Raw genomic sequence first — 15,664 nt, 5'->3', positions numbered from 1 at the left:
TGGCTGACTCCCTGTACTGCCTGTGAATTTTATGTCATTTATTTGAGGATAGGATAGCAGTGCTTAGGTCTGTATGCAAACTCAAATAGTGCTTATGGTTATACACTTACAGTCTCATGGATAGGCAAATTCTTCCCAGGCTTTTGCAGTGCCATTGCCAGGGTCCCACTGCTTGGAGAAGAGTTCATCCAAATCCATGTATAACAGTGCCTTCTTTGCAGGGCTGCAGTTGTTATTTCCAGTCACCAGCTGTATAGTTATCCGTACATTTTGAAAGCTGCTGAGGTTCTGTTTGCAAGGCCCTTGCAACTTCTTACAGTATGCAATAAAGTGAGGACAAGATTTATCTCTCATTTACATTGCTACAGATTTTAAGCATACTTTTCAACATGGAAATGTATATTTGCAGATGCTGCTCTTATTAGGTATGGAGACCTGTGAAGTGATGGTATTGTTTTGCATCATTATAAATGCAGGAAAAAAATTGCTTTATGGACTAACTGTCCAGCAAACATCTTAGTTCACTTCGTGCACCTCATCTGTTATTTGTAGATTATAACTAAAATGTAATTTTGAAGCTTTTTAAGCACAGTATTTCCATAAAACAATATGAATAGAAGAAATAGTTATAAATGGAGAAGCCACAGCATGTCTACAGCAAGTACTCCATTTCTGAGTCCAGGCTGAATATGTCAGGGAGCAATGGGGGCTGGCTGGGAGCGGGGCAGGCATGGAAATGGCAACCAGGTTCAACTGCTGAGGCAGGTCGACAGTCATGCTGGAAAGTCAATCCACAGGTCATAACCCAACCTACTGAGGGTTAGAGTCCTGTGCTTACGGGGCAGGTCCTTGGTGATGGGGTCAGGCAGAAATCAGGCCAGGAAGTCAGGTCCAAGGGGCACAGGCAAGCCCCAAAACACCCAGACTGAGCTTAATTAGAGCCCTTGGATTTATGGGCAGGCATCTGGGGGTGAGGCTGGTCCGGGCCACTAAGGCCTGTTAGTGTTTGGACCTGTCTGGCATGGGAGACCCTACCGAAGGCATGTACCATCACCAGCACAGCTTGCAACTGCATAGGGGTACACAGGCTTCTTTCCCACTCAAAATGGTTAGGGCAAGCCATTCACTCCCTACTTTTCTGCCACCCATCTATAGCCAAACGCAGGGAAATTCCCAGGAACATCCCTTTGTCCTGACCACCCTTTCAGGACACAATAAATAAATAAATCCCAAACAAACCGAACCTGGGCAGTAGCCGCAGGTGAGCCAAAACCAAACCATTCCGGCCCCCGCACCCACCCGGGGCTCGGGTATCTCCCATGGCCCCAGCCCAGCCAAAACCCCCCAACCCCCAGAAGAACCCACTATCATCCCCCCACTGTGTTACCACAGATCTTCCCTGGCACTGCTCTCCTGCGATGCTCCATACAGGGCTGCCCTGCCCGCCCTCCCGCCGGTCTGAGGACCCCCATGGCTTGGTGGCCGCGTGGGCACAGCACAGCCTGGTGGCCAGCACGTGGTGGCCCCACAGCACAGCCCTGGTGGAACCAGCACATGGTGGTGTCTGTCCTTGTTAGTACAGTGGTGAGTGAGTATCCCTGCCTGGCACGTGGGAGACCTGGTTCAACTTCCCGATGGGGAGGTCCTCCTAACACAACACTGAATTACAAAAATGGCATATTTGTTAAAGTTTAATGGGTTTAAACATTTTTAAAAGCTGAAGTAGATAAAAATTTATGTAGTGTTTAAAAAATTAGGAAATTACATGCTGTCTGAAACTGTCTTTATTCCAACATGAACAATGGCAAATTAGGCCTTGTAGTGGGCTCTGCAGCTTTTACAAGAGATTATAATAGAAAGGCTCATAATTTTTGACATGCAATCAAAATAATCTACTATACTTATTCTTCTATAGTAGTAAAAATATAAATATGGTTTATATCTGTGAAATTAATGAATGAGCATAATACATAAATATTTCAATTATTAGAAAGAGCTATAAGAGTAAAGTGCCAGTAGAGACTCAAACTGCATTATTTAACACTCTAATTTCAAATTAAAAAGTCATAGAGTTTAGATAGTTTGCTTATAAAGTATGTCTTCATGTCTGTGACAATAATGATTGTATCAGTGTGGAGATACCCAAATTGGCTTTCAGTTAATAGGTAACACTTCAATCAAATCAGCAAAGCTCAGCTGTTTCTTCCAGAAGGCATTTCTTACTTCAGGCTCCTTTTTTTCTGAGAGACTGATAGTAGTCTTTTCTGGTTGCTAACCTAATTCCTAGTCTAGTGCCATAAATCAACAGAACTGTGCAATCAAATAAAGATAGTAAAATGCTGCCTTCTGGGATAAAAGGAAGACTTGGTTCAAGTGATATATCTTTTTCTAAGTGTGTTTCTATAGCTTTTCAAATAAGACAAATTCTGCATTTGGATTTCCATTCTGCGTTTCCTTAGATTTCAGTAATGATTGCACATAATCCGAAGCCAAATGTTGTCTGTATACAATATATTTGGTAGAGTTTGTTAAAAAGTCAACAGATACATTCTGATTTAGAAAAAAAATAACCACAAGTTTGTAAAGGAAACATAACATTTTATGAAGTTATCAAGCAAACTTTTAATTTCCTGTTTTGAATTAAAAATTTTAGACTAAAATTGGAGTAATTTTTATGGAGCAACTCTTCAAAGTGCTGAATGACCTCAAATCCCATAGATCTCAGCAGCTGGTGAGGGGGTTAATCAGCTAGAGAAATCACAGCTCTAAAAAATGGAACGTTACCAGAAAGTTTATGTGTGAACAACTAAATTCTTCTGTCTAGTATACTGCATGACTGAGTCATAACCTGCAAAATCAGAGCAAAATTTAGTCTCAATCTTGTTAATTTTTCATGGCTATAAGTGATATAAGCATAAAATTAGGAAATTATATAGAAAACATTTTTTAATTATCTCATGTCATTCATGTCATTCATGTCATTCATGCTCTCGTTTTTTAAATGAGAACTGAGCAGGAACCAGTATAATATGTTTGGGACTTACTGGAATTTAAACTCATATGCAGAAAACTTGAGTCTCTTTGAGCAAGCCATAATGAAAATAACCCCCCAACCTATTTTTATATCAATATAACTATTAGAAAGAACCCCACCAGGGGGACAGGCAGATTTTGGCAGTATAATAGTACTTTTATTCTCTGTATTTTCTTTACATAGTTGATCTTTGGCCTGATTCATCAAATTTGAGGTTTTGTTTTCTGGCTGCTTCAGTATTGATCCTCATATCAGATTTATCTGCATTACTGCTACTTGTCATTGTGGATTCCACCTCTGTGCCTTCAGCAGTCCCTCCAATGGGCCGCAGGACTTTAGTGCTCTCTTCTAGGGGGCGCTTCCAATGGGGCCTGCTTGCCATCCACAAAATAAGTAAACCAAATATGACAAGCAAAAGACCAAGACAGTTGACAAAAGTTGCTTCTGGTGGGGATGAACTGTATGCAGGATCTCTCCTTTGAAAGAGGAAAGAGAAAGGAAAAGTCAGAACAGATTGTTTTAAAGACAATCCCAGTCTAAAACCAGTAGTCTCCTGCTGGGTAGTCTTTTTAAAACAAAACAATGTCCCAATACTAGATGCTTATTATTCTGCACAAACAGAAGTATAGTTTCCAATTAATAACTTCAAAAACAAGTGGAAAAATACTTACAATGAAAATAAAAGCTTTTCTGTGATTCCCATGAGAGCGGTTGCAATCACTGTTGCAAAGATGGTAAGACCCGAATAAACGTGTATTGGCATGAGAAGTGCTCGGAGATAAACTGGAGCAAAAGGGAGCAGAAAGACAGCAAAACCGAAGAAGAGCTAAACACAAAACAGATTTATAGTTAAAGTTATATAGAAAACAAGCTGCACTTCTCAAGCAGAATAAAAATAATCGTAAAAATTCCATTCTCAGATGTCTTCAGGTAAAAATTTGAAAATAATCGGCATTTCTATTTTTGAATGTGTTTCCCTTCAAAACCAAAGAAAATTCTGGATTAGCACTTAGGAAGCAGACATCAAATATTTTAAAAATAATCCTGCTTAATACCAGTGTCCAAACTTATAGGTAATGCTAAAACTGCAACCTAACTAAGTACTGAAAACACAAGTTTTCAGTGTCACTAATACAGTAATATATTAAAGGTGTGAGTAGCTACTTTTTTACAGTCTCTTCAAGTCCTGTTCTCTGCTCCTGTTACAGATTTACACATAAATGAAGTTCAGAAGGCAGTCTAACCTTCTGATTTGAGTGGATTAAATAATTTTACTTTTTTAGAGTTTTAGTTAAATTAAAGTACATATCTTCAGAAGGGGAATGGTCTCTCAATGTATCAATCAGATGGCATTTACAGAGAAGATATGTATGGGTGGTGTCAAGTTATTGAGAGATTAGTTCTCCCATTAGCACTATTTTCATGATGGAAAATAATCCATCGTGTCACATGGTTGCAGTCACAGGCTTGCCCAGACATACTAAAGTTGCATCCCTTCTTTAGTTTGTTCTACCATTACTCAGCCCTGCTACTAAATTAGAAATAGTGCATGAATTTGTATTTCATCTTGCTTTAACTTCCTGTCTTAGTCCTTGTTTTGTCTTTCCATGACAGATTAAGGAGCCCGATACTTTCTCCCTGGGAAGCTTTTTAATACACTGTAATCAAGTCATCTCTTAATCTTCCTTAGATTTGCTAAACAGTTAGAGCTTTTTAAATCTTGCACCGGAAGATAAGTTTTTCCAACTCTCAAATTACTTTTTTTTCCTGGTCATTCTTTTTATATTTAAAAAAAATTATTCCATAGTATTTCATATCAGTTTTGCTAATGCCATATTTTTCTTATTGTCACAGCTTGGTGAGAAGTCATTTTGAGATTCATGTAATTTTTGAGTACTTCGTTCCAAAGACATTGCTTTCCAAGATACAGTCTACATTTTAAATTTCTGCCCTATTCTTAAATTTATGTCTGTGTGCTATACTGTATTAACATACATTTGACATAAATACATTTACACTATTGTTCCTGGAGGCAGAGTATGTGAGCATAAGACTGACATGCCATTTCCCTGAAACAGCTGCATTATTAGGACAAAGATTTTTATAACATTGTTCCTTCTTATTTATACTCATTCCATTAACTTTTTCACCTATAGAGAATATACTCAACAATGCTGCAATATGCTTTCTATTTTTCTAAGTGTTAAAAACACTATTTCAACACTATTTCCTGTAGCTCCTAGCCTGAGCAGTGAAGGATAAAAGTCCAGAACCCAAACCTCTCAGCTGAGGATTTTCTGTCCTTGATCACAGATAATGAAGTCTTTTTTCTTTTTAGTGTTTTGGCAAAAAAAAAAAATTGAAAGAACAAAATAAATTTCCATAGTGTAATAACACAATATAGGGAGTTCAGAATGTATATGCAGAAACATCACATCTGTATGTGTACTGTAAATGTCAGGGCATGCCTGGTCCTCTTCTATGCCAAATGCAAAACATGTTAAGTTAGCTCATTTTACATTATGATAACAGTAATTCTCTGCCAATGGGAGCAGTTAAAAGCGTGCCCACAAACATCTGTCAAAGTTTTGCTGATTCAGGAAAACTGCTTAGCCAGTAGTAGCTCATTCAGATGTCAGATCCTTAGATCTCTACTGCTTCCTGCAGCACTTGTTCTGCTGATAAACAGAACAAGGCCAGAAAGTGACTACTTAAAATTATGACAGCTGAAAAAAAAAGAAAAGCAGTTACTTCATTTGAGACATCCTTAATAAAAGCTCTCACTGTATTTAAATGTGCTTCCCACAAACCAAATAACTTTAACTTCAGGAGTTAACAGAGCTTAGAAACACACTACTGTGTAACTGTACAGTAAATAAATGGTCACTATCCCAGCAAATAAACAAAATATGCTTTAAGATGCATTTTTCTTCAAACTCAAGGATCCAGTATTTGCACATTTCCATGCTAATTTGCCAAATCACAGTGTAAAATGGCTATCCCAGTAGTTACAGTGTGCTAGTGAGACCCTATTGTGCCTAAATTACTCGAAACATTCCTCAAAGTTACAACCCATTGATAAATACAGTTAGATTCTGACCTGGAGAGAATAACATATAAGAGCAGTCAGCCCGATCCAGCTGTGCAGACTGTACATGTTAGGAATGTTCTGGGCATTGTGGTATTCGAACGCGGCGACCATAGCAACGATGGCAAGAATCATAGCTATGGTATTTAATCCAGCGTGGATGAACTTCATTAGGAGTTTGCTGCACTTCCAGGTCCAGGGCAATCTGTACACAATAATAGCTGAAGAACGAACAGAAACAAGATTTTATGCCTTATAACTTCTCTCAGATGTTAAAAATTATGCATAATTCACATAGTTCCACTGTTAATTACAGAAAAATCCAACCTTTAGTCCTCTATAAAAGTCTATTAAAAGGCTTTTTCTCATACACATAGCATAGCATATTCCGAATATACAACTGAGGCTTAAATATAGCTTTTAGGGAGACTTTTTCCTAATTAAAAAAACCCAAATTTAAGCATGTTTCAAAAACAAAACAAAACAAAAACCAAACCAGTTAACAACTTGGTGTCATCGTTTCCTTAGTCATTAAATTGATTTAACAGGGATTCTGCATAGGATTTGGACTGTTCTCCTACTAGTCAGATTGGAGGAATAGAGCCTGATTCTTCTATTTAGAATATCTCACTTGTTGAGAATGTGTGTCAGATTATTTTCTAATATTTATTCTCTTTGCCAACTTTGGATAATGCTATTTTCTAATTATGGAAATATTTATTACAATATTTATTACAAACTAGGTAGTAATTCTGGATGTGTGACAGCACATAAGTATATTTAGATAAGAGGGGTCAAATATGTATGAGACAAGTGATAACTTGACCAATAAAAGCTAATGTCCACATCCATAATGTCTTGGCTGAGCAAAAAGCCCCATTCAGTGATTCATCACATCCTCATTTAAGGTTTCTGCTTGTGGAATTACACAGAAATCTGTACATATAATTAGATATACTAAAACAAAAGAATAATAATGTATTCAGGTTTTTAAAAACTTCCTGTTCCAAACATAGAAATAGAAAAGTATTACCTTATAAATGCAAAAATTAGGAGTTTTCTTAAGTGATTCTCATGTGCCTTACTGATTACTCATGACTTCTCCATAACCCTAGCTTTTTAGGCAAAAAGCATAGATTATAAACAGAATATTCCTTCTGTATGTAGTGAATAATAATAATAATAAATGATTAATTCATTTCAAAGTTCTGTTTACACTTTTTTTTTACTTGGATGCATGCCAGTAAATACAGTACTGCACTAAATAATTCTCAAAGAAAACACTATTCATGAGTCAAATTTCCAGACTATGATCAGATTTTAAATCAATGTATGCTTTTACATACTGTGTGAAAACATAATAGTGGAATGAAAGTGTCCCTTAAAATATTTAAATATATTCAGCACTTAGGCAGTTCTCAGCTTTCTACTTTAAAAAGCAACAGTAGTAATTCCTACAAAATCAGGAAGAGAGAGATCTTGTTTTTAGGAAGGTTTTACTGTCTTATGTAAGTATGACTCAGCACACCAAGCTTACAATCACATCCAACAGTTTCCCAAAAGTTAAATGGTAATGTTAGAATCATAGAATCATTAAGGTTGGAAAAGACCTCTCAGACCATTGAGTTCAACCACTAACCTATCACTGCCATGTTCACACTAAACCATATCCCTGAGCACCACATGTAGACGTTTTTTGAACACTTCCAGGGACAGTGATTCCACCACTTCGCTGGGCACTCTGTTCAATACCTGACCACCCGCCAGTGAAGAAATTCTTCCAAGTGAATGGCACTGGTGCAACTGGCCATTTTCTCTTGTTACTTGGGAGATAAGATCAATCCCCACTAGCTACTATCTCCTTTCAAGTAGTTGTAGAGAATTATAATGTCCTCCCTGAGCCTCCTTTTCTCCAGGCTAAATGACCCCAGCTCCCTCAGCTGCTCATCAGACTTGTGCTCCAGACCCTTTACCAAGCTCTGCTGCCCATCTCTGGACTAGTTCCAGCACCTCAATGTCTGTCTTGAATTGAGGGGCCCAGAACTGAACACAGCACTCAAGGTGCAGCCTCACCAGTGCCCAGCACAGGGAGAAAATCACTGCCCTGGTCCTGCTGGTCGCAGTATTTCTGATATGGGCCAGGATTCTGTTGGCTGCCTCGGCCACCTGGGCACACTGCTGGCTCAGTTCAGCCAGCTGCCAATAATATCCTGCATTAGACTATTATTAAATCAGCTTAGTGCTGATGATAATGATTTCTAATTTTGTAAAGCAGGTATGTCAAAGGGCCCCAAACAAGCCTCAACATCCCATGAGGATATTCCCGGTAAATCCTCCTTACCATATGGCCCACAGTATTGTCAATCATTTATTCAAAGTGCAGCAGAGTAATGGACTCTGTATGTCTTAAAGAAAACTTCATGAGCATAGGTTTTCAGTCTTTGATCTCAGACAGTCAAGTCCAGGCTAAAATGTTTCTATAATATTTTTCTGGTTTCATCTAGTTGATTTAACTTCAAAAATCACTATCAAATTCACCAGTCCCTTGTCCACATAGTCTCAGATCTCCATCCGAGCCTTGAATTTTCTGGGCTGTTTCCCATAAACGATATGACAGAAAACCATGGAATACAGACTAATGGTCAGGACACTTGTTAACAATACCATGCATTAGTATGTTACATGCCACAGCCCAGGACATATGCAAAGTAGTACAATTTGTTTTAATCCTCTTTCTGTGAGGGCTATGTATGAAGCTACACATTGCAACTTCAGCAGATCTGACTGTTTATCAGTGTGAAAAGACACAGTCTATTTCCCCATCACCTCTTCTGTGTGCTTTTCCCTGCCTTTCTCATAACTAGTGCTTTTTTGACCTGCCAGAGGAAACAAGACAATCTGGGGAACAGAGGGGAGAAAAGGAAGATTTGTCTTTCAATAGTACAAGCTCTTAAAACTTACTCAGACGTGATGTATAAATTCATCTCAAAATTAAAGCCTTGGTTAAAAGCACATACACAGTTACAGAATTTTTAGTGGGTACATAGTAAAGCAGCCCTGTGAATAACTTTCTCTAGGTACAGCATCTCTAGTACTGTTAAGTCATTTGATAGTCTAGGCATCCTAAACTGAACTTTTTCACTCAGATCTCACTCCTGTTTTGAGCTATGATTTTACAACACATCACACAGGCCAGAGTGATCTTGCAACATCTTTATGTGGCGTGGGACACCTTTCTTTGACAAACATACACAGCAGAATTCTAGAGTTGGCTTTCTAGTTATTTCTGGCATGTGCTTCACGTGCTGTAGGAAGTGTCACAGATTACTCATGAGATGCCTTCCACCTTAGCAGGCACACAGAATGGCTCTGTGAGTGCACTGGGGCTGCATTGCACAGCACCTCAAAGCTGTCAGAAAGGAATGGTCCTCTTCACTCTGCCTGTTTCCTCTTCTGCCTTCTTGGCTGATCCTGTTGCTTACCTTTGGAAAGTTCTGAATGCCCAATAGATTCTTTGGAAACCACTTTAACGCCAGAACCAAGAAGTGCTCATTTATGATTTCAAAGGGACTTAAACTAAGCTCATCAAGAGAGCGGCCTCTTCACAAGTTGCCTCTGATGAGACCCTCACAGGTCACCAGTCATTTGCCCTTCCAGTTCTTGAGAGTTCTGCGGCCTATTGGATGTTAGGAGCTCCAGCATTTAACTATCTTTCCTTTGAACAAATGTTTTGTTATGTTTGAAACAAAAGTAATCATGTGTGTCAGATAGCTCAGAGCAAGCATTATCCTTAGCTGTGATTTCAAGATGAAAGACTATGCTTGCTTTAAAATAGATTTACACTCCTTCTCCTTGCTCTTGCACATTGTCCACCATCTCCCTTCTCCCATCTGCAGCAGTTCAGAGACCCTTCATGCAGGCAATTCAGCTTTTTATTTGAGCAAAAAATGTACTTGAGGGGTGTGTGTGTGTGTGTGTGTGTGTGTGTGTGTGTGTGTGTGTGTGTGTTAATTTTCTGGTAATTGAGTTAATTCAGTTTATGCGTCTGGCAAGGGCCAGCTGTCTGACAGTGGCCAGAGCTGGCACAAACAAATGTGTATGAAGATGAAGTCTTAGTCAAGGAGAAAGTTGAAAGGGAGAAGTAGAGGAAAAAAGTAGAAATATTTCAGCCATAGTGAGCTGTTGGACTGTCTCACCCATGTAGGTAATTTCATCCACACAGATGAAGTTTGACTCTATAAAACCACATGGTGATGTGGTAGACTTGGATTTTTCCTTCTCTTTTCTGTGTAAGCACTCTTAAGTAACATTCTTGTTGTATTCCTTTATTAATATACTGCTGATGTTAAGCTACTGATGATGTTAAGCTACACCCTCATGTATTAAGACCATTTAAAATACAAGTTATACGATATTTATAAATCATATATGATGAGGAATATTAATCCAAGCACCTTCCAAGATTTAGTGTCAACCTACAACTTTATTGTATAGAGCATACATGTGACTCATAAGCGGTAGAAGACTGATCTGAGGATGGGAGACAGACTCCCCCACCTTTCTGGTTCTGACTCACTCTTTATTCAATCTTCCACACCCCAAAAGCCACCACGCTGCTCCTCAGTCTGCAACAGAGATTGTCACCTCTTTGTAGAAAAAAAAGATATTCTTTTATAAGGTGTGTAATGGGAAATTCTCAAAAACCATTTACACCACATTATATCTTGATGGGTTTCCTAATTATTCTTATGAGAGGACTAATCATTCGCAGGCCAAACATGAACTATCATGCAAATATTCCTTTGGATCATGTCCTGAGTCTGCAGTCACTGTTCAACAACTGCACATATAAATTTATTTACTTATTTAACCCATTCTATCACACTACTATTCTTCAAGCTCTTCTTAAAACTCATCTTTTCATCATGTTTTTTTCTTATTTTCAAAAATGCTGCTGTACTAATATGTACACAGTTTTATTGCCTGCGTTTTTCTCACTTTAAGTCTATGAAATCTTGTGGACAATTACTGTGCACTGACAGTGTTTTGTCAGGTATCATTTACCCATAGGTGCTGATCCACAAATACTAAATCTTAATATTACCATGCCTACAGCTTTTCCACTTGATTGACAAGATATATACAACACTTTTATTAGGGCACATCTACTTCCCAGTGTGCACATTATATTATAGTCATCTCTTCTACCTCCTACAGACAATACAATATTTCTATCCTTTGTATAGACTAATAAACTCAAGAAACAATTGGTTTTGTTATTATTTAAAATCCTCCACAAAAATTTAAGCAAGATTTTTTTAGATACTCCTACTTTTAACTACTTAAAGACTTGTGTTTCTTGTGTGTTTTGAAAGAGGTATCTGATTTCCCAGTCTCATCCAAATTACTTTGAATTCAGTGGCAGACTTTTGTCAATCAAATTTGAATCAGAATCACAGTGGTATCTTATCTGTTGATATTTTATCTGATTTATTACAATACTCCTTCAGTCTCTAACTTGCTTTTCATGTTATATAACAGGATTTCCTCAGCAAATAATGATCTAAGTGAATTCCTTCTATAGGTGGGGAGTTTTAACTATTGTAAACCTCCATTTACTTTACATTTATCCTTACCTACAGAAGGTTTGAGACAACACCCTTTCTCTGTGACACAGGGAAAAAACTGAGTTTCAGAGGAAAAAAAAATAGAAAATACATAGGAGAAAGCTGCAGAAAATCTCTCCCTATTTTATTAAAAAATGCTATGCTTATATAAAAAAACCAGTAGCTTAAGCACAGTAAGTAGTATAGATCTTAGTGAAGTCAACAGGTGAATTTCATTGCTTATTTATAGCCTGAAATTACACTTCCTATTGAGCAATATTATGTAGAACAAGCTCGAAGTACTGTTTATTGCTCAATAGTACTTTGTAACTTGAAGCCACAAAACTGAGAATACCACCACTCCCAGTGAAAAAAAAATAATTTACAGTGTACGTTCAAATTACAACATTCCCTTCATCTCCGGAACCAGACAGCCTTCGGCACCTTCCAACCTCTTGACTGGCTGGGCTCCTGCTGGAGAGCAAGCAAGCACACGTGATGCACACAACATGTTCCACTGAAATGAATGCTGGACAACTCTTCTGGCTGGATGAATGCAATATATCATTCAGTAATGAAGCAAATGTAAATAAGGTTATTAAAAATTAAATTCCAAGTTTGTCTAGATAAAATTTGAGTTTATATTCTATTACAAAGAAGAAATACTCCTGCTTACAATTATACTGTAAGTCGCCAGAGGTTCTTCCTTCCTTAAAAACAGTGAAATCTTCCCTATCCTCTCCCCCCAAAACTCAGTGGTAATATTGTGGGAGCATTTCCACTGTTCTATGCAGTATTTATTTGCCCTTTGTGGGGCGGTTACTAATGTTTCACTTAGTTCTCCAGATACTGAAACTAGCAAGATTTGTGTCACTGAGTTTATAAAAACATTACTGTTGGATGCTGTTCTCTCTGTCAGATTTTCCCATTACTTTTTAATGCCATTAGCATAAATTTACACTCCCAAATTTCAGGATTTTAAAGGTACAGTGTAGTGATGTTATTTTTTGCAATATTTAGCTCTGGTTAGAATATATTCACAGGGTAGATAAGCACTTCTGTGGCGCTCTCTCATTATCTGCATTTCAAACTTTACAGAAAGCACTGTATATTTCTTTCCTAAATTGACAGTTTAACAACTACAGTGGGTCTAATTTAGTTGATTTATTGGAATTACCCAACTATGCCAACAGCAAAACACAGTTCCAACTCCTGTATTCCTGCTGGCCTCAAGGAACAACCCTTGCACAGAAGACCCAACACACTAATTGTGTGGGATGGAAAAAATGATACTGTTCATTTTCTAAGTGTAATGGGAAACAGTTAAATGTCAGTACAAGGCTGAACTCTATGAAGTCAAATGTTCATATACCTATAAACAACAAAACAAAACAAAAAAGCAACACTGCATCATAATAATTGCATGTTATTTAGGCAACAAAATTAAGAATTAATTTAAAAAATATATTTTACAGAATAACTTATGCTAAGTCTGGGCTGAAGAACTGCATTTTAATGGTGCTAATGGTGCTACATTTTCTCTGGCACAAACCCCATTCCTGGATCAAGCTTCTGTGGTATTGAACTTTCCTTTCTCCTCTCGGGACATGGGAGAGAGCCAAAAGAGAAACTTTCCTAGGGCAGCATTTCTGGCATTTAGATTCTCAACCTGCATAAATCCAGACTGCCTATGAAAACACACCTCTCAAATATTACTCAAAGTACACAGCAATCCTACGCCAGGGTAAACAAGGTCCTACAGGAAAAAGAAAGCCCAAACCGATACGTAGCAGTTTTGGCTTATTACAAGGGACTCTTTGTCCCTTCCCGGGGAGTGCCGCTTCCCTGAACCGCTCCGTCCTACACCAAGGACCAGCCGCAGCGCTCCCGCTGTCACCCGCTGTCACCCGCTATCGCCCGCGGGCCGCCCGGGGCTCCGCCCGCCGCCCCCCGCCCCGCTCCCGGGCAGCGCCGGCTCCTCCGCAGCCCCGCGCCCGCCCGCCCCGGCCCTCTCCGCGTCAGCCCCGGACCCGGGCCCCCGACGCACCAATGCCCTGGATGAAGACGAAGCCCGTGACGACGAGGACGGGGTGCCAGTTGAACTCTCCCGCGCCGCCGTCCCAGCTCAGCCCCTCGCGGTAGTGGAAGACCCAGACGAAGGAGAGGATGACGGACACGAAGCCGACCAGCAGCGCAGAGGCCAGCAGCGCCAAGAATCGCCCGTAGTCCTCCATCTTCCGCGCCTCGAGTGCGGCAGCGAGCGCCGCGAAGTAGGGGCGGGCCGGCGGCCGGGCGGGGTCGGGGTCGGGCCCGGCGGGATGGGACGGGACGAGACGGGGCGCGGAGCCGCGGGGTCGGGAGCAGGGGAGCAGGGTGGCACGCCGCGCCCTTCCGCGCCCCTCCGCCCTGCGCGCCGGCCTCCCGGCGTCCCGCGGCCGTCTCAGCGCTGCTTTTTACGAGGAACGTATTGCCATTTTTTTTTTTAAGTTTTCACAAGCTGTGAGTGTGCTCTCGGATTCAGAACCGCGCCTTAGAAAAGAATTTTCTGTGTCAGCCTGTCCCTTTCCAGGGTGGCGGCCCCACTGCGCTCCCACCAGCAGCGGAGTAAAGGAGCTGATAGTCGGGGGTTTTGTAGGGGAGCCTGTAGTGGACGTTGGGGAATTTAGAGACCTGCCATAAAGATAAGCCACTACAGCCATAAGGACTTACAGATAAAGCAGGAGCGCTGCTGTGACGAAGAGGCAGACAGAGCATACAGAAAATATAGAGTTGGAGGAGCGCACTTAAAGATACTGATGGATTTGGCTGTACTTGGAGCACGGCTTGCCATCATGATCGTCCCCTTCCAACTGGATTCGAGTGCTGCAAATGTAGAACAGATACTAACCGGTTTCATATATGGAATCTGGCCTAAGTATGCAGGAGGATGTGGACATTGTTCTGTTGAATAGCGTAAATATATCAAATGTCCACTAGCTAAGAAGGGGAGTGCGTGAAACTTAAGACAATTCCAACAGGTATGGAAGGACCCATTGCAGGGAAGTTAGAGAGTAAAAGAGAAGGAAATAAAACAGAATTGCATTGTGTTTCACCACCAAAAACTGTAACGTTTGTTCTTTATCTTATTTGAGTATGCAGAGCTTAGTTTACATCCTATTTGTTTGAGTACATCCCTCATCTAATTCTCTAGGATTTCTCTAGGATTATATTGTTCCTTATTTGGGCATTCTAGAGTGCTGTGAACAATGTTTCTGTTTCTCCTATCAGTAGGAGGCTATGCCCAAACATATATTCAGCACTACTTTCTGGTATTTGATTAGCTTACTTTTAAAATATACATATAGTATCAAAATACTGATTGAGAGAAAAGAATATTTTTTTTTTTACTCTGACTAGTCTTTGAGCTGTCTGGTATCTCACACTCAAATTGAGGCCTAAAAAAATGAAAGGAAACAGTTTTATGGAACTTAAAATAGTTTCAGTAGAATACTGCCAATTCAAACACCATACTTATGAAAGTGCTGGAAACATCTACATAGAGACATGAAGACCAGGCCAGATTGGAAGAGGATGCAAATGTATTTCTTCATTATTCTCTCTAACCTCTTAAAAATAGATGCTGGGCTCTGACATTTTAAAGAAAAGCTTCACTTGGGCATCAGTTGTTTACAGATGTTTAGCTTTAATTTGCATGGATTAGGTGTGACCTGCCCTCAGGATTTAAGTGGTTGCTCATTCTAGTCGCAGTGGGAACTAGAACTGATAACACTGATACCATTAAGTTTCACAAATTACAACATCTCTGAGAAGCAAAGATCTAAGCCCTGAATCTCCTGATGAATGCACTTCCAAGGACACCTGATTGTGATTGAGGCACAAAGTTCGTCTTAATATTATGGTCATAAAAATTTTACTAAGTTTTTTATGGATTGTTAA

The 15,664-nt window shown here is 39.6% G+C and overlaps 2 protein-coding genes across 3 annotated transcripts in view; one reads left to right on the top strand and one right to left on the bottom strand.

The window, feature by feature from the left end:
* Window positions 1-15,664, top strand: part of METTL8 (methyltransferase 8, methylcytidine) — an 80,127-nt gene that overhangs the window by 15,398 nt on the left and 49,065 nt on the right. The window lies entirely within an intron of this gene.
* On the bottom strand, window positions 2,495-14,263 carry LOC127471060 (plasma membrane ascorbate-dependent reductase CYBRD1). The gene is made up of 4 exons (XM_051787503.1): window positions 13,776-14,263; window positions 6,135-6,343; window positions 3,706-3,860; window positions 2,495-3,510 (listed from the first exon to the last, which is right to left on the bottom strand). Exons 1-4 carry the CDS (start codon window positions 13,960-13,962, stop codon window positions 3,210-3,212), a joined length of 852 nt encoding a protein of 283 aa, XP_051643463.1. The 5' UTR covers window positions 13,963-14,263; the 3' UTR covers window positions 2,495-3,209.

Source organism: Manacus candei, unplaced genomic scaffold, assembly GCF_025592945.1.
Source record: "Manacus candei isolate 608988 ecotype Guabito, Panama unplaced genomic scaffold, ASM2559294v1 h1tg000023l, whole genome shotgun sequence".
NCBI lineage: Eukaryota > Metazoa > Chordata > Aves > Passeriformes > Pipridae > Manacus > Manacus candei.
This window is presented reverse-complemented; position numbering and strand designations above follow the sequence as displayed.

Excerpts from the sequence above, each read along its gene's own strand:
- LOC127471060 (XM_051787503.1), bottom strand. The coding sequence starts at position 13,962 with ATGGAGGACTACGGGCGATTCTTGGCGCTGCTGGCCTCTGCGCTGCTG. Across the intron at positions 3,861-6,134 it reads TTATATGTTATTCTCTCCAG|CTCTTCTTCGGTTTTGCTGT; the intron begins GTCAGAATCTAA and ends TTTTGTGTTTAG. Across the intron at positions 3,511-3,705 it reads GAAAAGCTTTTATTTTCATT|GAGAGATCCTGCATACAGTT; the intron begins GTAAGTATTTTT and ends CCTCTTTCAAAG.